The sequence below is a fragment of the Anopheles gambiae genome, chromosome 2 (assembly GCF_943734735.2).
Source record: "Anopheles gambiae chromosome 2, idAnoGambNW_F1_1, whole genome shotgun sequence".
Taxonomy (NCBI): Eukaryota; Metazoa; Arthropoda; class Insecta; order Diptera; family Culicidae; genus Anopheles; species Anopheles gambiae.
In genome coordinates this window covers 113,190,370-113,207,827 of record NC_064601.1, presented here as the reverse complement: position 1 = coordinate 113,207,827, position 17,458 = coordinate 113,190,370, and the positions used below count along the sequence as shown (strand labels likewise).

The 17,458-nt window shown below is 42.9% G+C and overlaps 1 protein-coding gene across 1 annotated transcript; it reads left to right on the top strand.

Moving 5' to 3' along the window:
- Positions 1-15,869: 15,869 nt before the first annotated feature.
- LOC5667050 (uncharacterized) lies at positions 15,870-16,211 on the top strand. The gene has a single exon (XM_001687939.2). It carries the CDS (start codon positions 15,927-15,929, stop codon positions 16,176-16,178), a length of 252 nt encoding a protein of 83 aa, XP_001687991.1. The 5' UTR covers positions 15,870-15,926; the 3' UTR covers positions 16,179-16,211.
- Positions 16,212-17,458: the final 1,247 nt, after the last annotated feature.

The window sequence follows — 17,458 nt, the reverse complement described above, 5'->3', positions numbered from 1 at the left end:
CGATATTTCACCCTTATAACATGTTACCTTAAAATGGTGTAAGCTTCAGCACCCTCAATAATCATAAAAGCAAACTTTAATACAAACAACACCATTTCACATTTTCCCATCTCAGATAAATCAAACGACCAACGAGCAGCCATTGATCGCGCTAAACATATTGTTGACAGACCGAAGAAGAAGAAGCATACGGAGAAAAAAAAACCCTCCTTTCTCGTACATCTTCCGCTCGATTTGTGTTCGCTTCCGATTCGTAAGCGAGCCGAAGAGAAAAGAAAAATCCCATCGCTCCAATGCTTGCCCACATCCACCCCGGTTAAAGCAATCAACCGTTAGTGCCTTACGGAGTGACGGGAGGGAAGGATGGGGCAAGCAGGGCCACCAACGTTTCGTATCGGAAATGTACATCAACGGATCGCCCGATGTCAGTGCGGTTGTGCGACTTTTGAACTTTCGATTCTAACCCCGTATCCGCAATCATCCAAACATCCGATGTCGCTCAACAATCGAAGAAGACGCCAAGACGCCGTACAGCAAATCGTGCGAGGTTAAGCAGCATCGATCCATAACTTTTGCCCACTCTTTCTTTACCCGCCCATTCTCCCCTTCTGACACAATACAACGAAAACATAAAGGAAACACACACACACAGAAGGAGCAGCAAGGGTTGGAAAATTCAAAACTTTCGTTGTTCAACTTTTTCCCTCGACCAAGCTCCCAATTCCCTCACACTCCGTGCACGGATCCATTTTTAACGACGTGCAGATTTCAAAGATCACAATCTTTGAAGCGCCGGAATTGAAGTTAAATTTAGTGCCAAGTACGCTCCACGCAGAGGGTGTAGTGTTGGTGAGCTACGGTCGGATATATGGTTTAGTGGAAAAAAAACGTGGTACGAAAGGCGAATAACTTCCGCCCAACGTTTGGACCGGAGGACCTACAAGATTGGGGTGCAGTTTTTACGACCTCTTACCGCACTTTAATTCCCGGAACTCTCCGGTCCAAAACAAGCGCTCTCGCACTAAATCGAGCGTTATGATGGTAGGAAGCTGAATGTTGTGAATGTCATGGCGAACGGAAATTTAAAAAATCGCTCAACTGAAAAATTTACCCCTTGGAATGGTAGATTCATTTCAACGATAAAAAGGATATAGATGCTCCAGTGTTTTTTTCGCTATGAACAGTCAACTCATGTAGCACTGCATGTGTGAGTTCGATATCCTAATGCTTTGCTGTGGGTCACGTTTTCATATTTTCATTGCTTTATGTTGTCTTCTATTAGACAGGAAGCAGACGAAATGAAATTCAATCCTATGAAATGAGAAACTTTGGTAAGCTCGGTACATTACTTGCTTTTTTGTGTCCTAAAAAGCAAACTATCAACATTAATCCAGTTGATTTACTTATCTACTGCCACGAATGGCCCCGAATTGTCACACTCTACAATAGAAATGTCCAAACAAAACAAAGCAGAACGAGCTATCTTCTGACAACTAGCTTCTTCCCAACCGTAACGTGCGAACATTGACCACATGCAACTCCGGACTGGAAGTTTAAATTCCAGTAAAAACACAGCTGTACCAGTTCGCTCTCTGTCTCGTATCGATAGCGGATTTAATTTGTACCCTAACCCAAAAAGTTTCACATTGAACTTGGCATGTGGCCACCCCGCCTGGTGGACTGACCTCTGCATGCTTCTCGGATGCCACCTATCTGCGGCTGCAACTGCACGACGAAGCCGATATATATTTACCGAAAACATGCAGGTAATGGAGCAATGTTTTTTCTCACAGATTTTTTTGTTTCTCTTCGGTCCGCTTACCACCGAAATGGGGAAAGGCAAAGTTGGGAATAGTTTTTGGCAGATTCTATCAGTATTAACTATCTCTCCGACTAGCTTTGGCGCATCCTCGTGACAGTAACAAATGGGAAGCAAACATCCTTGTGTGTCTCGAGCTTTTTTCTTTACTTTTCGCTTTTTTCTGTTTTAGTTTGATTTTCAATTTGTTTAACGAGCAAGCAATTTAAATTAAAACCGAACTAAGTAAATCAGGGAGAGTATGAGAGCGAGAAGTAGTTTTACTCTAAATTTGGTTTAAATGGCTGTGTAACTGATTGTAGCAAACATGAAGCTGAGAGAGACAGAAAAACAAACACACTCAACGCAAAACATATAAAACTAATTCCTAAAATTTCAAACGTTAAAAGGTACGGTTCGTGAAACACGCATCAACGCTTTTTCCCCGCCACGAGCGAAATATGCGCATGGAAGCACATCAGACTAAGCAAAGTGCAACACTAGATTTATTACACTTTTTTTTCTACCCAACCCAACCCCCTTTGCCCATGCGGAGCAAAAATCACCAAAATCACATAACCATAAATAAAGTCCCGTCTGTTGCGACCGAAAACAAATCCTGCCCAAAATCGCTCAATCGTTCCGATACGGAACTGCACCAAAGTGCATCGTTCAGTTGCTTTTTGTGACGTAAACCAAAAACAAAACAAAAAAATGGGAAGCGATCCCTTTTCACAACCAAAAAGCTTTCACAGCGTCACATCGAGTTGGCATCATCCAGCACCCATAACAAAGCGTGTGGGGCCCCACTTGCATTCATTCATTCTAATGCCATGAGCACCGATCGCGAGGTTTTGAAAGCGACGCAGAACATAAATATAGCCGCTAAGACAGAAAAGCTAACCGCGCGTTCGTCAATTTGACTCATTCGTTTTGGGAGGCAAAGCAAAGTGTCCGTGAAGTTATACAAAAAAAAAAGAGACAACGCTCCCGTTGGCAAATCCACAACAGAACATATCAAAAGCAACATCATTTAATTACCAATTCGGAAGGAAATAAAAAGCTTCCGGGCATTTGCTTTTAATTGGCCAATTTTCTCCGTAAACCATTCTGTTTTCGAGCATTTGCAACAGGACGACTGCATTAGGGACGTGTGTGCCCGGGAAGCATTTCTGTGCGCGCGGTTGAAGTTGGGAAAAAATCGATTACGACACTACCAGCGGGGTACGGAGCAGGGCGTACTACACACCAAAAAACAACAACCTCAGACGCCAGCATCATGAGGAATGTTCCTTCGTACGCTCTCGGCCACATTTGCCAAGATGCACCGGGGTTTCGGGTTGCCACGAAAATGTTTCAGATTGTTTTGCCATTTGTTGTGCCAGCGTTCCCGTCTCCTTGTCTGCCTTCCCTATAGCCCTGTTGTTTTCGGTTTGAGGAGGGGAGCAGGGAAGGTAGAGATGTTGTTTGTTTTTTATGTCTCCATTATAATGGTCGGTCCGCTTCCTGAGCTTTGTTGGTTGTTTATTTTGGAATTTGAAAGCAAATGGAGGGAAAAAGGGAATGCGCTGGGAATTTCTAATTAATGGTATTTTGGACCCGCCGGCCTCGCTATACCCGCAGCTCTTTACAAATGGTTTGGAAAGATTCATGTTGTTGCATTGAAAACATCTAGCATCAATAAGCATCAACATGGTTTGGGTTGAAATCGTTGCTTTGGCATTTAAGCCATGTAAGCCGTGTATTATTGATTCGATGAGTTGTATGATTTTTTAATTTATGCGCCTAAATGCATGCAATATGTAGCAAAAACTAGATTTTAGCACTTCATTAGCAAACTAATTAAAGAACATTTCTTGGAAGCATTGTTACACATATTCTAATTTAAAGATTTCCTTCTCCTCTTTGTCGTAAAAACTAATCTCTTCCTACAAACCCACGCGCCACTCACCAATCACATCTGGAACCATCCTCTCCCGTCCAACCACCGTAAATAATCGACAGCATCGCATGAACCTTTCATTGTGCTAGTTAATTAATTATCCTTACTACGATAGGGCGAACAATTAATCTACGAGCTAAGATTAATGCACGCTCAATATAAATGAGTCCCGTATCGTGTCCCGAGGGCGTTCCGCTGTCCTATCGTCAGCACACGGGACGATGCCATCTTCATGTAATATTTCCCCCCCTCAATGAGCTGGGGAGCGATGGCATGAAAATGCTTCTCCGGCGTGGGCGCGCACTATCCGCCTCCATTCACCATTCGGTGGATAATTAGTCTCATTCGTTTCGAGGAATATTATCGAATTCCAGTGAAGCCGTCGCGTGTGCTTGTCTTTTTCGCTTCCAGCATTCCCAAAGCAAATGCGTCTATAATCGGATCAGGGTAGCGGATAGCGGAAAAATCATCTCAATTCTACGAACGACCCAGCTTCGCACGGGTAGTAAATGAGTTTCTATGGATAGCTGGTTACAGAAAATAACCTCAAAATCTTGCGATGCTAAACCGTTAAACCGACCTTCACGGATAGACCGCAAACTATTCCAGGAAGCTTGAAGCAAGAAGAACATATAACTTCATTTGGAAGGACAAAATCGCTAACGATGGGCGAAAATAGACACATAAGCTTTTTATGCTCTCGAATCGGAATTGATTCTTATCCCCGCTTGTCAACAGACACACACACTACCGGCAGTAGAATGTCAACCAAATTTGCTCTAATTTGAGAACGAGGCAATTGAATTACTGCCACTTTACGGGACCATAGAATCGTAAGTATTTTCGAGCGTGAACAGCAGTGAGTGCGAGAGAGAAAGAACATAAAAGTGTTCCTATTCTATATTTGTACTCCCGGACAGGCTTTAAGATCGGACGAAGGATTGCACACATATGTGACTGGTAATGTAGCAAAAAAAAAACACACACGATTCGCCAAGTACCGTTCGCCAAAGTGCACCCGGGATGCACCGTGCACGATCTTGGCATTAGTTTAGCCTCTGGCCTGGGCCCGGGTCGAGTTAATTCTATTAGACATCAACAGCAACATGCAGCTGCGGCAGCATATTTTCAACTTTTCGCCCTAATTTGAGCCACTCGAAAAGATCTCGCTCCAAAGCCGGAACGAACGCCCGGACGTGGTATGGGCGGTGGGAAAGCAAGCCGAAGAGCAGTTTATCTTCTCACATACTCCCTTGTTTTGTGTCTCTGCCACTGGCGGGGTGATCCTGTTGAGCTGGCCCCGGGTTGAGGATTCACTGTCAAAGCACAGAAAACCCCTGGAGCCGCCTGAAGCCTCGCGTACGTGACCAGAAAGCATAAAAGTCCCCCGGTGACGTGCAGAAGGGTGCCCATGTGTGTGTGTATGTCTCTCTGTGTGTTGGTATGAATTCTGACATTGCATGGCAATATTTCCGGTACAAAATCCTGCCCGCGACCGTTTAACCCTTTTTCGTGTTATTTTTTCTGCCTCTCTGCTGTTCTCTCTCGCTTTCTCTTATTCCACTCTTCTGCCATGATTCGATCCCTAGCGGGCTTCGTACTCCCTCCCCCCCCGCCCCCCTTGACACGAAGGATATTTGATCGCCCTCCAGCCCCAGGAATGTATGTGCGATGGCCTAGCGACCTGGTACTAGGTCGAACTAGAAATTTGTTGGAAATCCGGAACGTCCAATTTCCGGCAACATGTCGCCTGCCTGCCGTGAAGCGGGTTGATGTATGTGCAGTTCGCTTATCCTCCTTCACGTGACGTATGACCTACACGAGCGTTCTTCGCTACCACCACCACCATCACCGCCTACCGCACTAGGGATGCCCGGTGTCAACTTCTTCAGGTCACTCTCGCTCGATTGCCTGGCCCTGATTGCTGGTTGCTTTCATGTCGTGCGGATGAGTGACTTGGCGTCTTAGCTTCAACCGGAAGCAGGTAGCAGGACAACGCTGCAGGTCTTTTGATGGAGAATTTATGCTGCGAAAAAATACACGTGTACACACACACACATGAAGTATCAAAATGTTGTACAGCATCCCTTATCTGGCAGATAAGCCTTTCGGCGATCGAGTGAAATTCTTCATCCGACAGAGTGGTACGACCTGACGACCGGTTTCATTTGATGCTTGTTAAACTTTCAAACGATTCTGTTATGCTCCAGTGCCCGCCAGGGGAGACATTTAACAAATTAGAAGCTGAGTGCTCACGGTGGGTTGAATGCTTAATGATGCTGGACCATGCGGGTCAAGGAGTACGACATGATTGACAATATCATTCAGATTTATGTTAGTTTACGGGATTGTAGGAACATTGAGGGAATAATAGGAATAATAGGAACATTGATGGAAGCTTTTTTTGTGTGGATATTATGGATCTATTTTTGTAACGTTATTGAACCAAGCTTAGTCTAGTAAAAGTATCATTTCAACCGAGAGTATACGTAGCTATCTTTACTTATTATACTTAAATGTTTAATCCTACATTCAAAGTTTTACACGATGAACTCATAATTGAGTTAAAAGATATATCCGTCTAAAATTACTTCTAAAGTACTCTACATCAAATGAAACAGCATGATACGATCGGGAGCATATATTTTCACCCACCAGCTCACTTCTCCACTCTAAAGTTAAAGTTAACCGTTGCACACACACACAAAAATGCACATCGCAGCATTCCGTTTTGGAGTTGGCTGCACTTGCACTGCAAATGCATTTCCCTTTATCGTTACATTGAATCGAAGGCCACTTTTCCGACATAATATTCATGTTTTTCGCTTCAACTTTTGCTGAAGCAAGGGAAAAGTACATTCGTTGCACTGCAGTTTTTTTTTTATTCTTCACCAGTTTATAAAATTGTACCAACCACACACCAGCACACACATACGGCCAGGATGGAAAGCGAGGAAAAGTAGGGATGAAATATGTTTCAACAAACAAGAATAATATTTTGCTCTCTCCACTGCCACGACCACACAGACCTGCCGCCGGCCGGATGATGCGCTAACAGGCGCGTTGGGAGTTGCTGAAGCAGTTGTTTGGATTGTTGGACGATGGGAGGATTGGAAAGAGGCAGGAAAAAAGCACAGCTACAAAACTGATAGGTAAGTGGGAAAGTTTTCCCATGTGTGTAAATTAATGCTGCTGTAGTCAATGTTCTACAATAACATGTGTTCGTATTTTTGTTTATTTTTATTTGCTCCTTTAAGTTATTCTTTCTACTTTCCGATGCAAATCTCTTTTTATCTTTTCAAAATGACATGGCTAATTTCGTCATAGTATCTTCTCTTCGCCTCTATTGCAGTACAAAACATAATTAGATGATGAATGAGAGCTACATTGGTCCGTTGCTATTAAACAGCATTAAATAAACAAAGAGCTTAGCCACGATAAGAGCACCCTGCACGAACGGACCTGCACTTTTAATTCACCGTGCGCACCCAACCATTCTGCCAAGATAATATTCTTTTCTCATCAACAGAAAGGCTCCTTTCACCACCACCGAGGCATCCCACGTAATGGCATAAATCTACTTACAAAGCCACACGTTGATGAGCTGCGGCCAAACTGTACGTGAGTGGTTGCCCTTCAGCCGGTGAAAGCATTTCCTGCACGGCAAGAACGGACCGAAGAGCACACGGCTAAACTACACAGCTACAGCTACAGCAAGAAGAAAAACAACACTCACACACACCCTATCCTTAAAAGAAATTTATGATTTTATGCCGCACGCGAACTGAATTCTATTTCCAGTCGGCAGCGGTGGCAGTGTGGCCTCCTAGCGCGGTGCTGCTGCTGTGTTTAAAGCAAAATGGAACACGTGGCACACGCTCCAGGATGATGACGGCGTGATGATACTCGATGCCCCACCGAGCCACATCCTTGTTACACACTCGTTTATGCGAAGGTTGGCTAATGCATAATGCCTTCGTGGAGGCTTTCGTCTCTGCTGTGTGTTGTGGCCGACGCCGGAGCACGCTCGAACCTGAAGCGTTGCGCGCAGCTGACGAAAGATGGAACAATTGCGGAAATCGAGCCAGTACGCCACCGGCGGCGTACCATCGCTATGCAAATGAGGGCAAGTTATCAACAAAAACCCCGAAAATGAGCTTAATGTTTGAGCTTTCGCTGGGGTTTTTTTTTTGCATCTTTTGTGCTGTAATTAGGCTGGCGCGTGCATCGTGCGGCGAAGGTACTGGGTACATGATACGTGCGCTTGAAATAATGAAATCAATCCTCACCACAAGTTTGTTGGCAGTTTTCCGCTGCTGTGTTGTGAGAAAAGCTGATCAATAATACCCTTTGCCCGATACAACCTTTTCAATTTGCTTACAACAATGTAATTTTTGAACAAGATAGATTGCATAACTTTTGGCGTATTGGCAATCGAACACAAGTGGAGAAAATTAACGCTTTTAAACGTGAGCATTTGCAAGCAATTTATACGATTGCGTACGATTGCAATTTATACCTTATAAAAATCGCCTGCAGGTATGCAATTTGCAGTGCAAAAATCATTTACGTGCCAAAGTGCTCTAGTTGACAATCCTTTATCTATAGCATTATGATACCCAAAACTTCCATTGTGTTGAAAAGGCATTTTCATAATCTCAATACTTCCCAAATGTTCGCAAATCTTTGGAGGCTCAACATGGAAGCAAAACAAATGCCTAATTCTTAAAAACCGCCACTCGTTGAATGAATGAATGCATTCTCTTCAGCGCATTCACGTGAAAGCATTTCCCCCCCCCCCCCCCCCCACTCCCCTATTCAATTGTCTTGTTTGTTCGTGCGTTAACATTTTTCCCGACACACACACACACACACACCCAGTTTCGCACGATTTAGACCTTGCTCGGGAAGGATATTCAAATATTTTCCCCAAAAATACACATCACATCTACCCGAATTTTGCACCCGTGATTGATGACACGAAATGTAGGGCCGATTGTTCGTCACCGTCACCTACGGCCCCTGGTGAAAAGTGCTAGTAACGAAAAACCTAGCAGTCGTACGACTTTTCCACGTGGGGAGCGGGAAAATGGGGTTACCTCTTAGCACGGCACAACTATTCACATATGTGTTTGTGTCTACTGTTCTGTATAGTTGTGTGTTCACTCTCTCTCTCTCTCTCTCTCTCTCTCTCTCTCTCTCTCTCTCTCTCTCTCTCTCTCTCTTTCTCACTATTGCTCTTTCATTTTCCCCTCTTTCCATCCCACTCACGCTGCGAACTATGCAAATGACTTTGCATATCAATTTTTTGACTATTCTTCAAATGCATTTGTGATGACATCAGCACCATTCCGTCCGCACTGTACGGCAATGCCTTTGCCTACGCTGCATGCACCTATACCAGAATCAGTCAGTCAAAACCCCGGTCACACCAACCACCTCGAGGTTGGGTTACCATAAAAACCCGGAAAAGCTCCGTTTTCACTTCCTCGCGAACCGACTACGCTCGCAAACGCGCCGTGCCGTGCCGTGGGTCGCTGTCGTCACAATGCAAGCTCAGCGGGCAGGCAACACATAAATCTTGCATCATTCAAAAACGGTGCATCGCATTCATGCATCGGCGGTCTTTTACGGTGTTGTGTATGTGTGTGTGTGTGTGTGTGTGTATGTTTGTGGCTCTGCACCTCAGCGGGCACCCGGTGCTGAACAATGCCGGTGCAATCCGGGAGTTTTCGCTTCGCTCTGCCACGTAGTAGCGCACTAACAACAACAACAAAAAAGCAAGTTACCAGGTACCATGTGTTGGTGGTTGGTGGTTGCTTTTAGTATTTATTTTTTCCTTCGAAGCACACTGCTCTTTCCCCCCGGCCCTCACACTGCTCCGCAAAGCTTCAACAAAACTTTGCATTTGGAAGCAATAACAAAAAAAACCCCGACTTGCATACTGAGAGCAAAGAATGCAAGATCATTGAAATTATGAAAAGCAATGTAGGCAGGAAGGGATGTGGATGGTTTAAAAAATACGATTTACCGATTCCGCACACATGCGGAGTTTATTTGACATCCGATCTTTATCCCTGCTTCCTGCCATTTTTGCAAACATTTTGTTCGGTGAATATTTCCAAAGAACGGTTGCTCCACACGTGTAACGCCCAGGCCAGAGAGGTAAGCCTTTTTGGGGTCAACGATGTGGAAGTTTGTTTTGCCATATTTATTATTTTGAATTTAGACCATACCTAAGGGGTTTGAACGCTGTATAGATTTATAAAGGCTAATTTCAATTTCAATTTTCATGAAACATATCGTGACAGCTTAAACCAGACTGACCGGGAAATCCCAGGAAAATCGTAAACGTCCATCCATTTTGTTCATTTTTTCTTTTCGCTTCTACTGCCTAACCTTAACAACCCCAACCGAGCAACCTTCCCAGAAGACTTAATTTAATTATTTCTGCCTATTTAATCTTTCAATTTTCTACGCTTCATTCACAGGATTACGGCCAGAGAAGTGGATAGCAAAAAAGGAGATTAGCGAAATTAATTGCCTCCTCGGTTCATTTTCCTCACCCCCTCCGACTACATTGCTGCCGTTTCCTTCAATTGCTCATTTCTTGGCGGGTGACTGTGAAAATGTTGTGTTTTTTCCGCTCAAGCGTACATTGCTATACATGGGTACGAGAAAAAAAAACAAGATTCAATCATTCCACCACTGACAAACCAATGGAAAAGTCAGTGACATCGATGATGGTTTTTGTCGCTATCTCCTTCTCTGTCGCTCGCGCGCTATCTTTTTCGTTTAACTTCAGCTGCCTCGGCCGAATCGGTCGGCAAATCCAATCAGCAGTACAAGATTAATTAGTGACAGCTTCTTGAGCTGAATCAGTCAGCCACAAACTCCGGCCGGCCAAATGCCTTATTTCAAAGAAGCGCCAATTAATTGCAAACCCCAGTCAATGGTCAATCTCGGTCCAGTGTGTATGTGTGTGTAGATGTGAGGGTTTGTGTCCGGTGTCGATAGTAATTTTCCAACACCGGTCTATTACCATTGTGTGGTCAGCACAATCAATCATGAGTTCCGTCGGACGAAAAACATGGGATTGTTTTGGAAAGTGAAGTTACTGTGGATCGATTTCTTTCGCTCGGTGTAATGATCCGTAGGAATGCAGCTTGGAGAATGGAACACCCTAAGTTTAGATCGGTCAATTAGGCTGTAGGAGAGGAATTCTTTTAAACGACAGCTTTTAACAATGAACTGTGCATTTTCATACATTTAGTACGAAAACAAAAGTTCTGTTGGCTGACATGCCTCGATGTAAAGCAACAAACTGTCGAACTATCAGTTCGAATGAAAACCTTGCAACACAAGCTAGACCCTAAGGACCGTGGAAGCGTGCTTTGTGTGTTTTCAATTTGATACACTTCAATAGCCTTGAAAACAGATCCGGCAGATACTTCAAAATGTAGCACACCCTAGTGCTGGAGCCAATAGGGAGACGTAAGAATCTTCATATTTTGCCTTGGATATACACTGTGTTACACAATTGTTTGTCCAGCTGAAAACCAACGCAAGATATTCTCAAATTATTTCCACATTTTGCACCACAGAACCACCACCTCTGCTTACCAGAGAAACATATCCGCATTATACGTCATCATGTACACGTTGTTATCCAATTGTACAAACAACACACAGCTGTGCCGACAATATGATACCAGCACCAGCTGGTACCAGCTGCGTCAAGGAACCTGTACTATAAAAGACGGAAGACTACCTAAGATGTATTAAGTTTCAACACAGAACCCAACCTAGAAGCCAACATGAAGTTCGCATACGCTCTGGTCCTGATCGCTCTGTTCGCGGTGATTGCCATCTGCCAGGCCCTGCCCGAGGATGCCGCAGCTGCCAGCAACGATGCCGCTAGTGCCAAGACCGAAGGAGGAGATGCTGCTGGACAAGGTGGAGAAGCAAAGGGAGGACGTTGGTTCTGGGAGCTTGTTCAAAACATCTTTGGATAATAAACTATTTCCCTGATAAGCTATTTCTGATGTATGCGTGTTAATCTTATTACAAAAGTTAGGTGAAATAAAAAAAGAATAAATTGAAATACTATTTAAAGTTTCATTCGTTTGCATCTTACCTAAGAAATTAATACGGCCCCGTAATACACATCAGGAACGGTCCCGTGGTACAGTTGTCAATTTGTACGACTCAATAACGTAGCAGTCATGGGCTCAAACCTAGAATGAACCGTCCCCGCAAAGGAAGGACTGTATAAGCCACCATGTCCGCGTAGGACGTTACGCCAAATAGAAGAAGAAATACAGTCATCAACTCGCATGACTTAACAACTTGCCCATCGATGATTCAACCCTTGTGGCAAGTAACTGACTATCCGCGTAGGTCGTTACGTCAAAAGAAAGATGTTGCAATTTCAGAGGAGATGATAGTAAATACTCATAATGTCTAAGAAGATCTGATGATCTCACAATATTCGTTCGGCCTTCGTCATGGCATCTACAGCTACACTTTGTTTATACCTATCGTTTAAATCTTTGGTCTTGGATTTCGTTACTCGATTATTATTTTAGATACATTCGCCTACGACATACTAATCAGTCTTATGTATAATCGAGATACTATTTGTTACTACGGCGAACGGATCTGTGGGCCATGCAAAGGATGCGGCCTTATGAGTCAAATCCGTTCAGGTAACAGCGATCTTCTCAACCGCTCGACACCAATAATTAATCTTCCCGCTAGTTGCTCACTCCAGTAACTTGATGAGCCTATGCCGCAGAATGGGGTGAAGAGGGAAGAGAGATTTCTTTCGTGATCCGAATATTCAAAATTAAAAAAGGCAAAGTTGCAAAATCCGAATAGTTTGTTCATTCAAAATCAGTCCCTTTTATACCCCCGCAAGCCCATAAATATTTAGGGTGTCAGTTTATCCTTCCCGAGGATAATTAGTAGGGTAATTAGTGTTAGTTTCGCCTTTTTATTCCGCTTTTACACGCAGCGAATCCGTTTTCTAGTTTTCTAGCCGTATATTAAGAATACTTATGGACGGCTGTAATCAAGGATCTGAAAATATCCAAACGATAAGTGTACAGCGTTGTCATAATTTGATATCATCGATTTGCTCTAGCTTCCCAAATAAAATAGACGGTCGATGTAGCGAATGTGTCGAAAAATATCCAAAGCAACAAAAATTAAACAAGTCCCATTTTCTGCAAGGATACGATGTATTTCCGCAATGTGATTTTTTGTGTACACAACTGAGCAAACAGCACACAGCTTTTATCGGATAAGCCAAGAAATGTTTAGTATAAAAGGCGATAGACTATCTAGGATGCATTAAGTTTCAACACAGAACCCAACCTAGAAGCCAACATGAAGTTCGCATACGCTCTGGTCCTGATCGCTCTGTTCGCAGTGATTGCCATCTCCCAGGCCCTGCCCGAGGATGCTGCAGCTGCCAGCAACGATGCCGCTAGCTCCAAGACTGAAGGAGGAGATGCTGCTGGACAAGGAGGCGAAGCAAAGGGAGGACGTTTCTTCTGGGACATTCTTAAAACCATCTTTGGATAATAAAGTCTCCTATTTCTAAACCATATATATCTTAGTGTTATTTTCTCTACAAAAGATAAATTTGAAATGAAAGAATACATTGAATTGCGATTATAAATTTCACTCATTATGTCATTCATGCGAAATTTAAAAAAATGAAGCGTAAAGTCACAATATATCTTAGAAGATACGAGGCTTACACAACTGCTATTCGCACGAATTTATTCAAAACCTTTGTTTATCTGACCCTGCCTAGTTCTGTTGGTCATGCTGAGCATTTTTGACTTATTTTCACAAACCTCAAGTTAACCAGTCCTACTCAATGGCGGATCAAGGGTATCGGGGGCCCTAGGCGGAAAGACGAGCTGAGGCCCCCTGTAAATGGTAAATGTTTAGAAAGTCACAGACTCTAAAATTATTGCTGATGGGGGGGGGGGGGTAGGGGGGTGCAAATGATTCGCCAGCCTCGGGGCCCCATCGGCCATCCTTCCGGGGGCCCATGTCGCTAGCACTCTGTCCATACGGCATACTATAGAATGGGCCCCAGGCGACCGCCTAGACCGCCTACCGTTAGATCCGCCACTGATCCTACTTATGTGGGATGAACTTGATGCAAATAGAACCAGGACCGGTCGTGCAAGGGACGGCATGTATAACAATAAAGCAGCAGGCTCTATATTATCAATTGCTTCAATCAATTACTGTCATTCATTGATAAGCAAGTGTTTTACGTTAGCTTTCAATTAATATGACTTCCACATGCAATGATGTCTGCTATTATCTGATGTCCTAGGCAATTTTTATGATGGAGTATCGGAACGGTTCCGAATGAATTTTTGTATGCAGAATCAATGAAAATGGTACAAAAGACTTATAGCGTGATTGTTTTGTCAAAAAATCAAAACGTAATAAGGCATTGAACAGTGTGGTACTCAATAATAACACGTGTGGTTTGCTCGGTTGATAACTATCAAGTGCTCTCTTTATTCTGTGCTCATCGCACTCTCGGATGCTGTGTTCGATGACACAGCACCAATACTTATCTAACGATCGCTATCGTTAGAAGCTCACTACCACAAACAGCATGTCGGCACGTCGTCAAAGTTTTGCCACAATCAAGCCTTCCATCACCGTCTACAACTGATGCAAACGGCCAGAAAATCAAGAAGATGATGATCAAAAACCATCATTTGAGTTAGAAAAAGATTGCTAATGTCACTACCTACGCTAAGTAAGGATTATTGCACTACTAGTATTTAATCTATAAGTTGAATTTTTACAGTAATAAATTTAAGTTAGTCTTATCTCGCAACTCATCTCGTTCAAATTTCTTTCCACATTAACTATCCATCAATCGAAAGAACGCGCTAAATGTACCTTAGTTAAGGGAAAAAATGATTTGACAGCTATTTTTTTTTGTTCAGCAGAACTTTAACAGCTGTATATTGCGAATTCATTTTCATTCTAATGTTTGTATCGTTAAAACAGATAGACGGTCGTTTAGCACATGAGTATAAAAATACGTGCCAGAGAAGGCCGGAATTTTCATAACAAAATATTACTCCCACGTTTAAAAAACCAGACCAGTTTCAGTGTTTTAAATTAATGCATTTGATTATAACTTTGAAACTGACCTCAATTTAAAAAAAAAAAAAAAACAAATAAAAATCCTCATATGTTTCACAAATCAAAGTTAAGCTTTCAAAATATTCAATTGACATATCACAGAGTCTTAAAAAATCTCAAATAAACTTCCGTGACCTTCAAGGGTCCGATGGAGGATCATCATCATTTAATTCGGATAAAATATTTAAAATGAAGTAAATATGTATGCTTAACACGTTCAGCCCGATGGCAGTCTGCAGGACCTGCCAATGAATCTTCCCGTATGCCGATGGCAGGTCCAAGGGGTCTTGAAATTGTACCAAAAAACTCAATTTTGCTACATGCATATTTGGTTCCAACTGCTTGCGTTGTACATGCCTGCGGAACGAAAAGTTGATGAAAATCATCGCCGGGCTAAACGGGTTAAGAAGACAAAAACTACGAAAACAAATGCAAACTCAGAAAGAAAGATGCTGCCTTGTTGGCACCGGCTATCGTTTTGGGCTAGAAGCTTCTAAGGTGTATTATTTGAACAACTGTGGGTCTCCTTCCGTGATAATATTTTACGGTAGATTTGCGTCACACGTCCTGGCGAAACAATATGTGTTTTAGTACAGAAACTGCAGCAAAAAATTTATTATTTTATATTATTAAGATGTAATCAACATCGAAATGAAAATTTCAATTATTTTAATAGGATGTATAAAATTGCCTGTAGCTGGTAATTAGATTAAAAACATTTTTAAAATGGCTTGCCATATCGGCGTTAAAAGCAGGTTGTATTATTTGAACAGATGTAGGCAGATGTAAACACATCTTTATTTTGGAGGTAGGTTGTAATTACAACCCTGCCAAGAAAACGGCATATTTCCGCAATGGGAAATTCTGAGGATGCCTTGCAGCTGTACCAATAGCATACGAACCGTAGTGAGCGGATATAAAAGGCGGTTGGTTGCCTGGAATCATTATTAAGTCATATTAAGTCACAGTTCCGAAGCTAACCGAGGAGTCAACATGAAGTTCGCATTCGCGTTTGTTCTGATCGCTCTGTTCGCGGTGATCGCCGTCTCCCATGCTCTGCCCGAGGAGGCCGCCAGCAATGATGGAGCAAGCGCCAACACCAGGATCGTGTTGGAGCTTACCCCGGAGGAGGCCGCCGCAGTTCAGGCAATGGGAGGCCGAGGATTCTGGGGAGACTTGTGGAACGGTATCAAGAAGGCCATCACCATCGGTTGTGATCTGATTGACTGCCAGAAGAAAGAATAAGTAGTAATAAATGCTGAGTAAAACATACAAAAACTGGAATTTATTTCATTGTCTGCAGCCAAATTGTAACAAGCAATGAGATTGTTAGATATTAGTAAAACGTCCATCAATCGAATCTTTCCAGTCTTGCAAAAGGAAAACGAGATTCATTAAATTGTTAGTGAATTGTGGGATATCGAATCGACGCCCTGTGGATAATCTACCCCATATACAAGAAGAGAGACATGTTGGACTGCAACAACTACAGGGGTATTACGGTGTTGAATACCGCCAATAAAATATTCTCTCTGATCCTTCAGCATCGTCTTGTTCCTTACGTCGAACAGATAGTTGGAAACTGTCAAAGAGGATTCCGAAACGGAAAATTAACCACTGATCAGATCTTCTCCATGTAGCAGATCTTGCATAAGATGGCTGAATACAGACACGACTCGTACCATCTCTTCATTGACTTCAAAGCCGCATATGATAGCATAGCCAGGGTAAAACTGTATGACGCAATGAGCTCTTTTGGAATCCCGGCCAATCTGATGAGGCTATTTAGAGCGAATAGAACGAACGTCACTTGCCAGATGAAGGTGGTTGAAAACTCTCAGGACCTTTTGCAGCCACCAAAGGTCTGTGCTGGTCTGGTGGTACAGTCGCCAAAGAAGAAGAAAAAGAAGAAGAAGAAGAAGAAGAAGAAGAAGAAGAAGAAGAAGAAGAAGAAGAAGAAGAAAAGGAAGAAGAAGAAGAAGAAGAAGAAGAAGAAGAAGAAGAAGAAGAAGAAGAAGAAGAAGAAGAAGAAGAAGAAGAAGAAGAAGAAGAAGAAGAAGAAGAAGAAGAAGAAGAAGAAGAAGAAGAAGAAGAAGAAGAAGAAGAAGAAGAAGAAGAAGAAGAAGAAGAAGAAGAAGGAGAAGAAGAAGTGGCAGAGAAACTCGGATTGCAGATAAATGAGGCAAAGGCCAAACTGATGGTGGTAACATTAGCGGATTACCAATAAATCATCCAAGCCTACATAGGCGTGACGTAAAGATAGGTGAACGCACTTCTAAAGTCGTCCCACAATTCACCTATCTTGGGTCAAAGGTCAGCAAAGACAATAGCATGGAAGCTGACAATAGCTGACGGCAGCGAAGGTAATACAAAATACTCCCACGGGAATGGCTGGATCAGGTGAAACAAAATTGATTCAAGTTCGAGTGTGTACATAGATGTGAAGTTGCAGCCAGAGACCGAGCACTAAGACGTGCTGTATCGTGAGCAGACCAGTAACAAATCGAGAGCAAAGTTTCAGGTAT

Excerpts from the sequence above, each read along its gene's own strand:
- LOC5667050 (XM_001687939.2), top strand. The coding sequence starts at position 15,927 with ATGAAGTTCGCATTCGCGTTTGTTCTGATCGCTCTGTTCGCGGTGATC.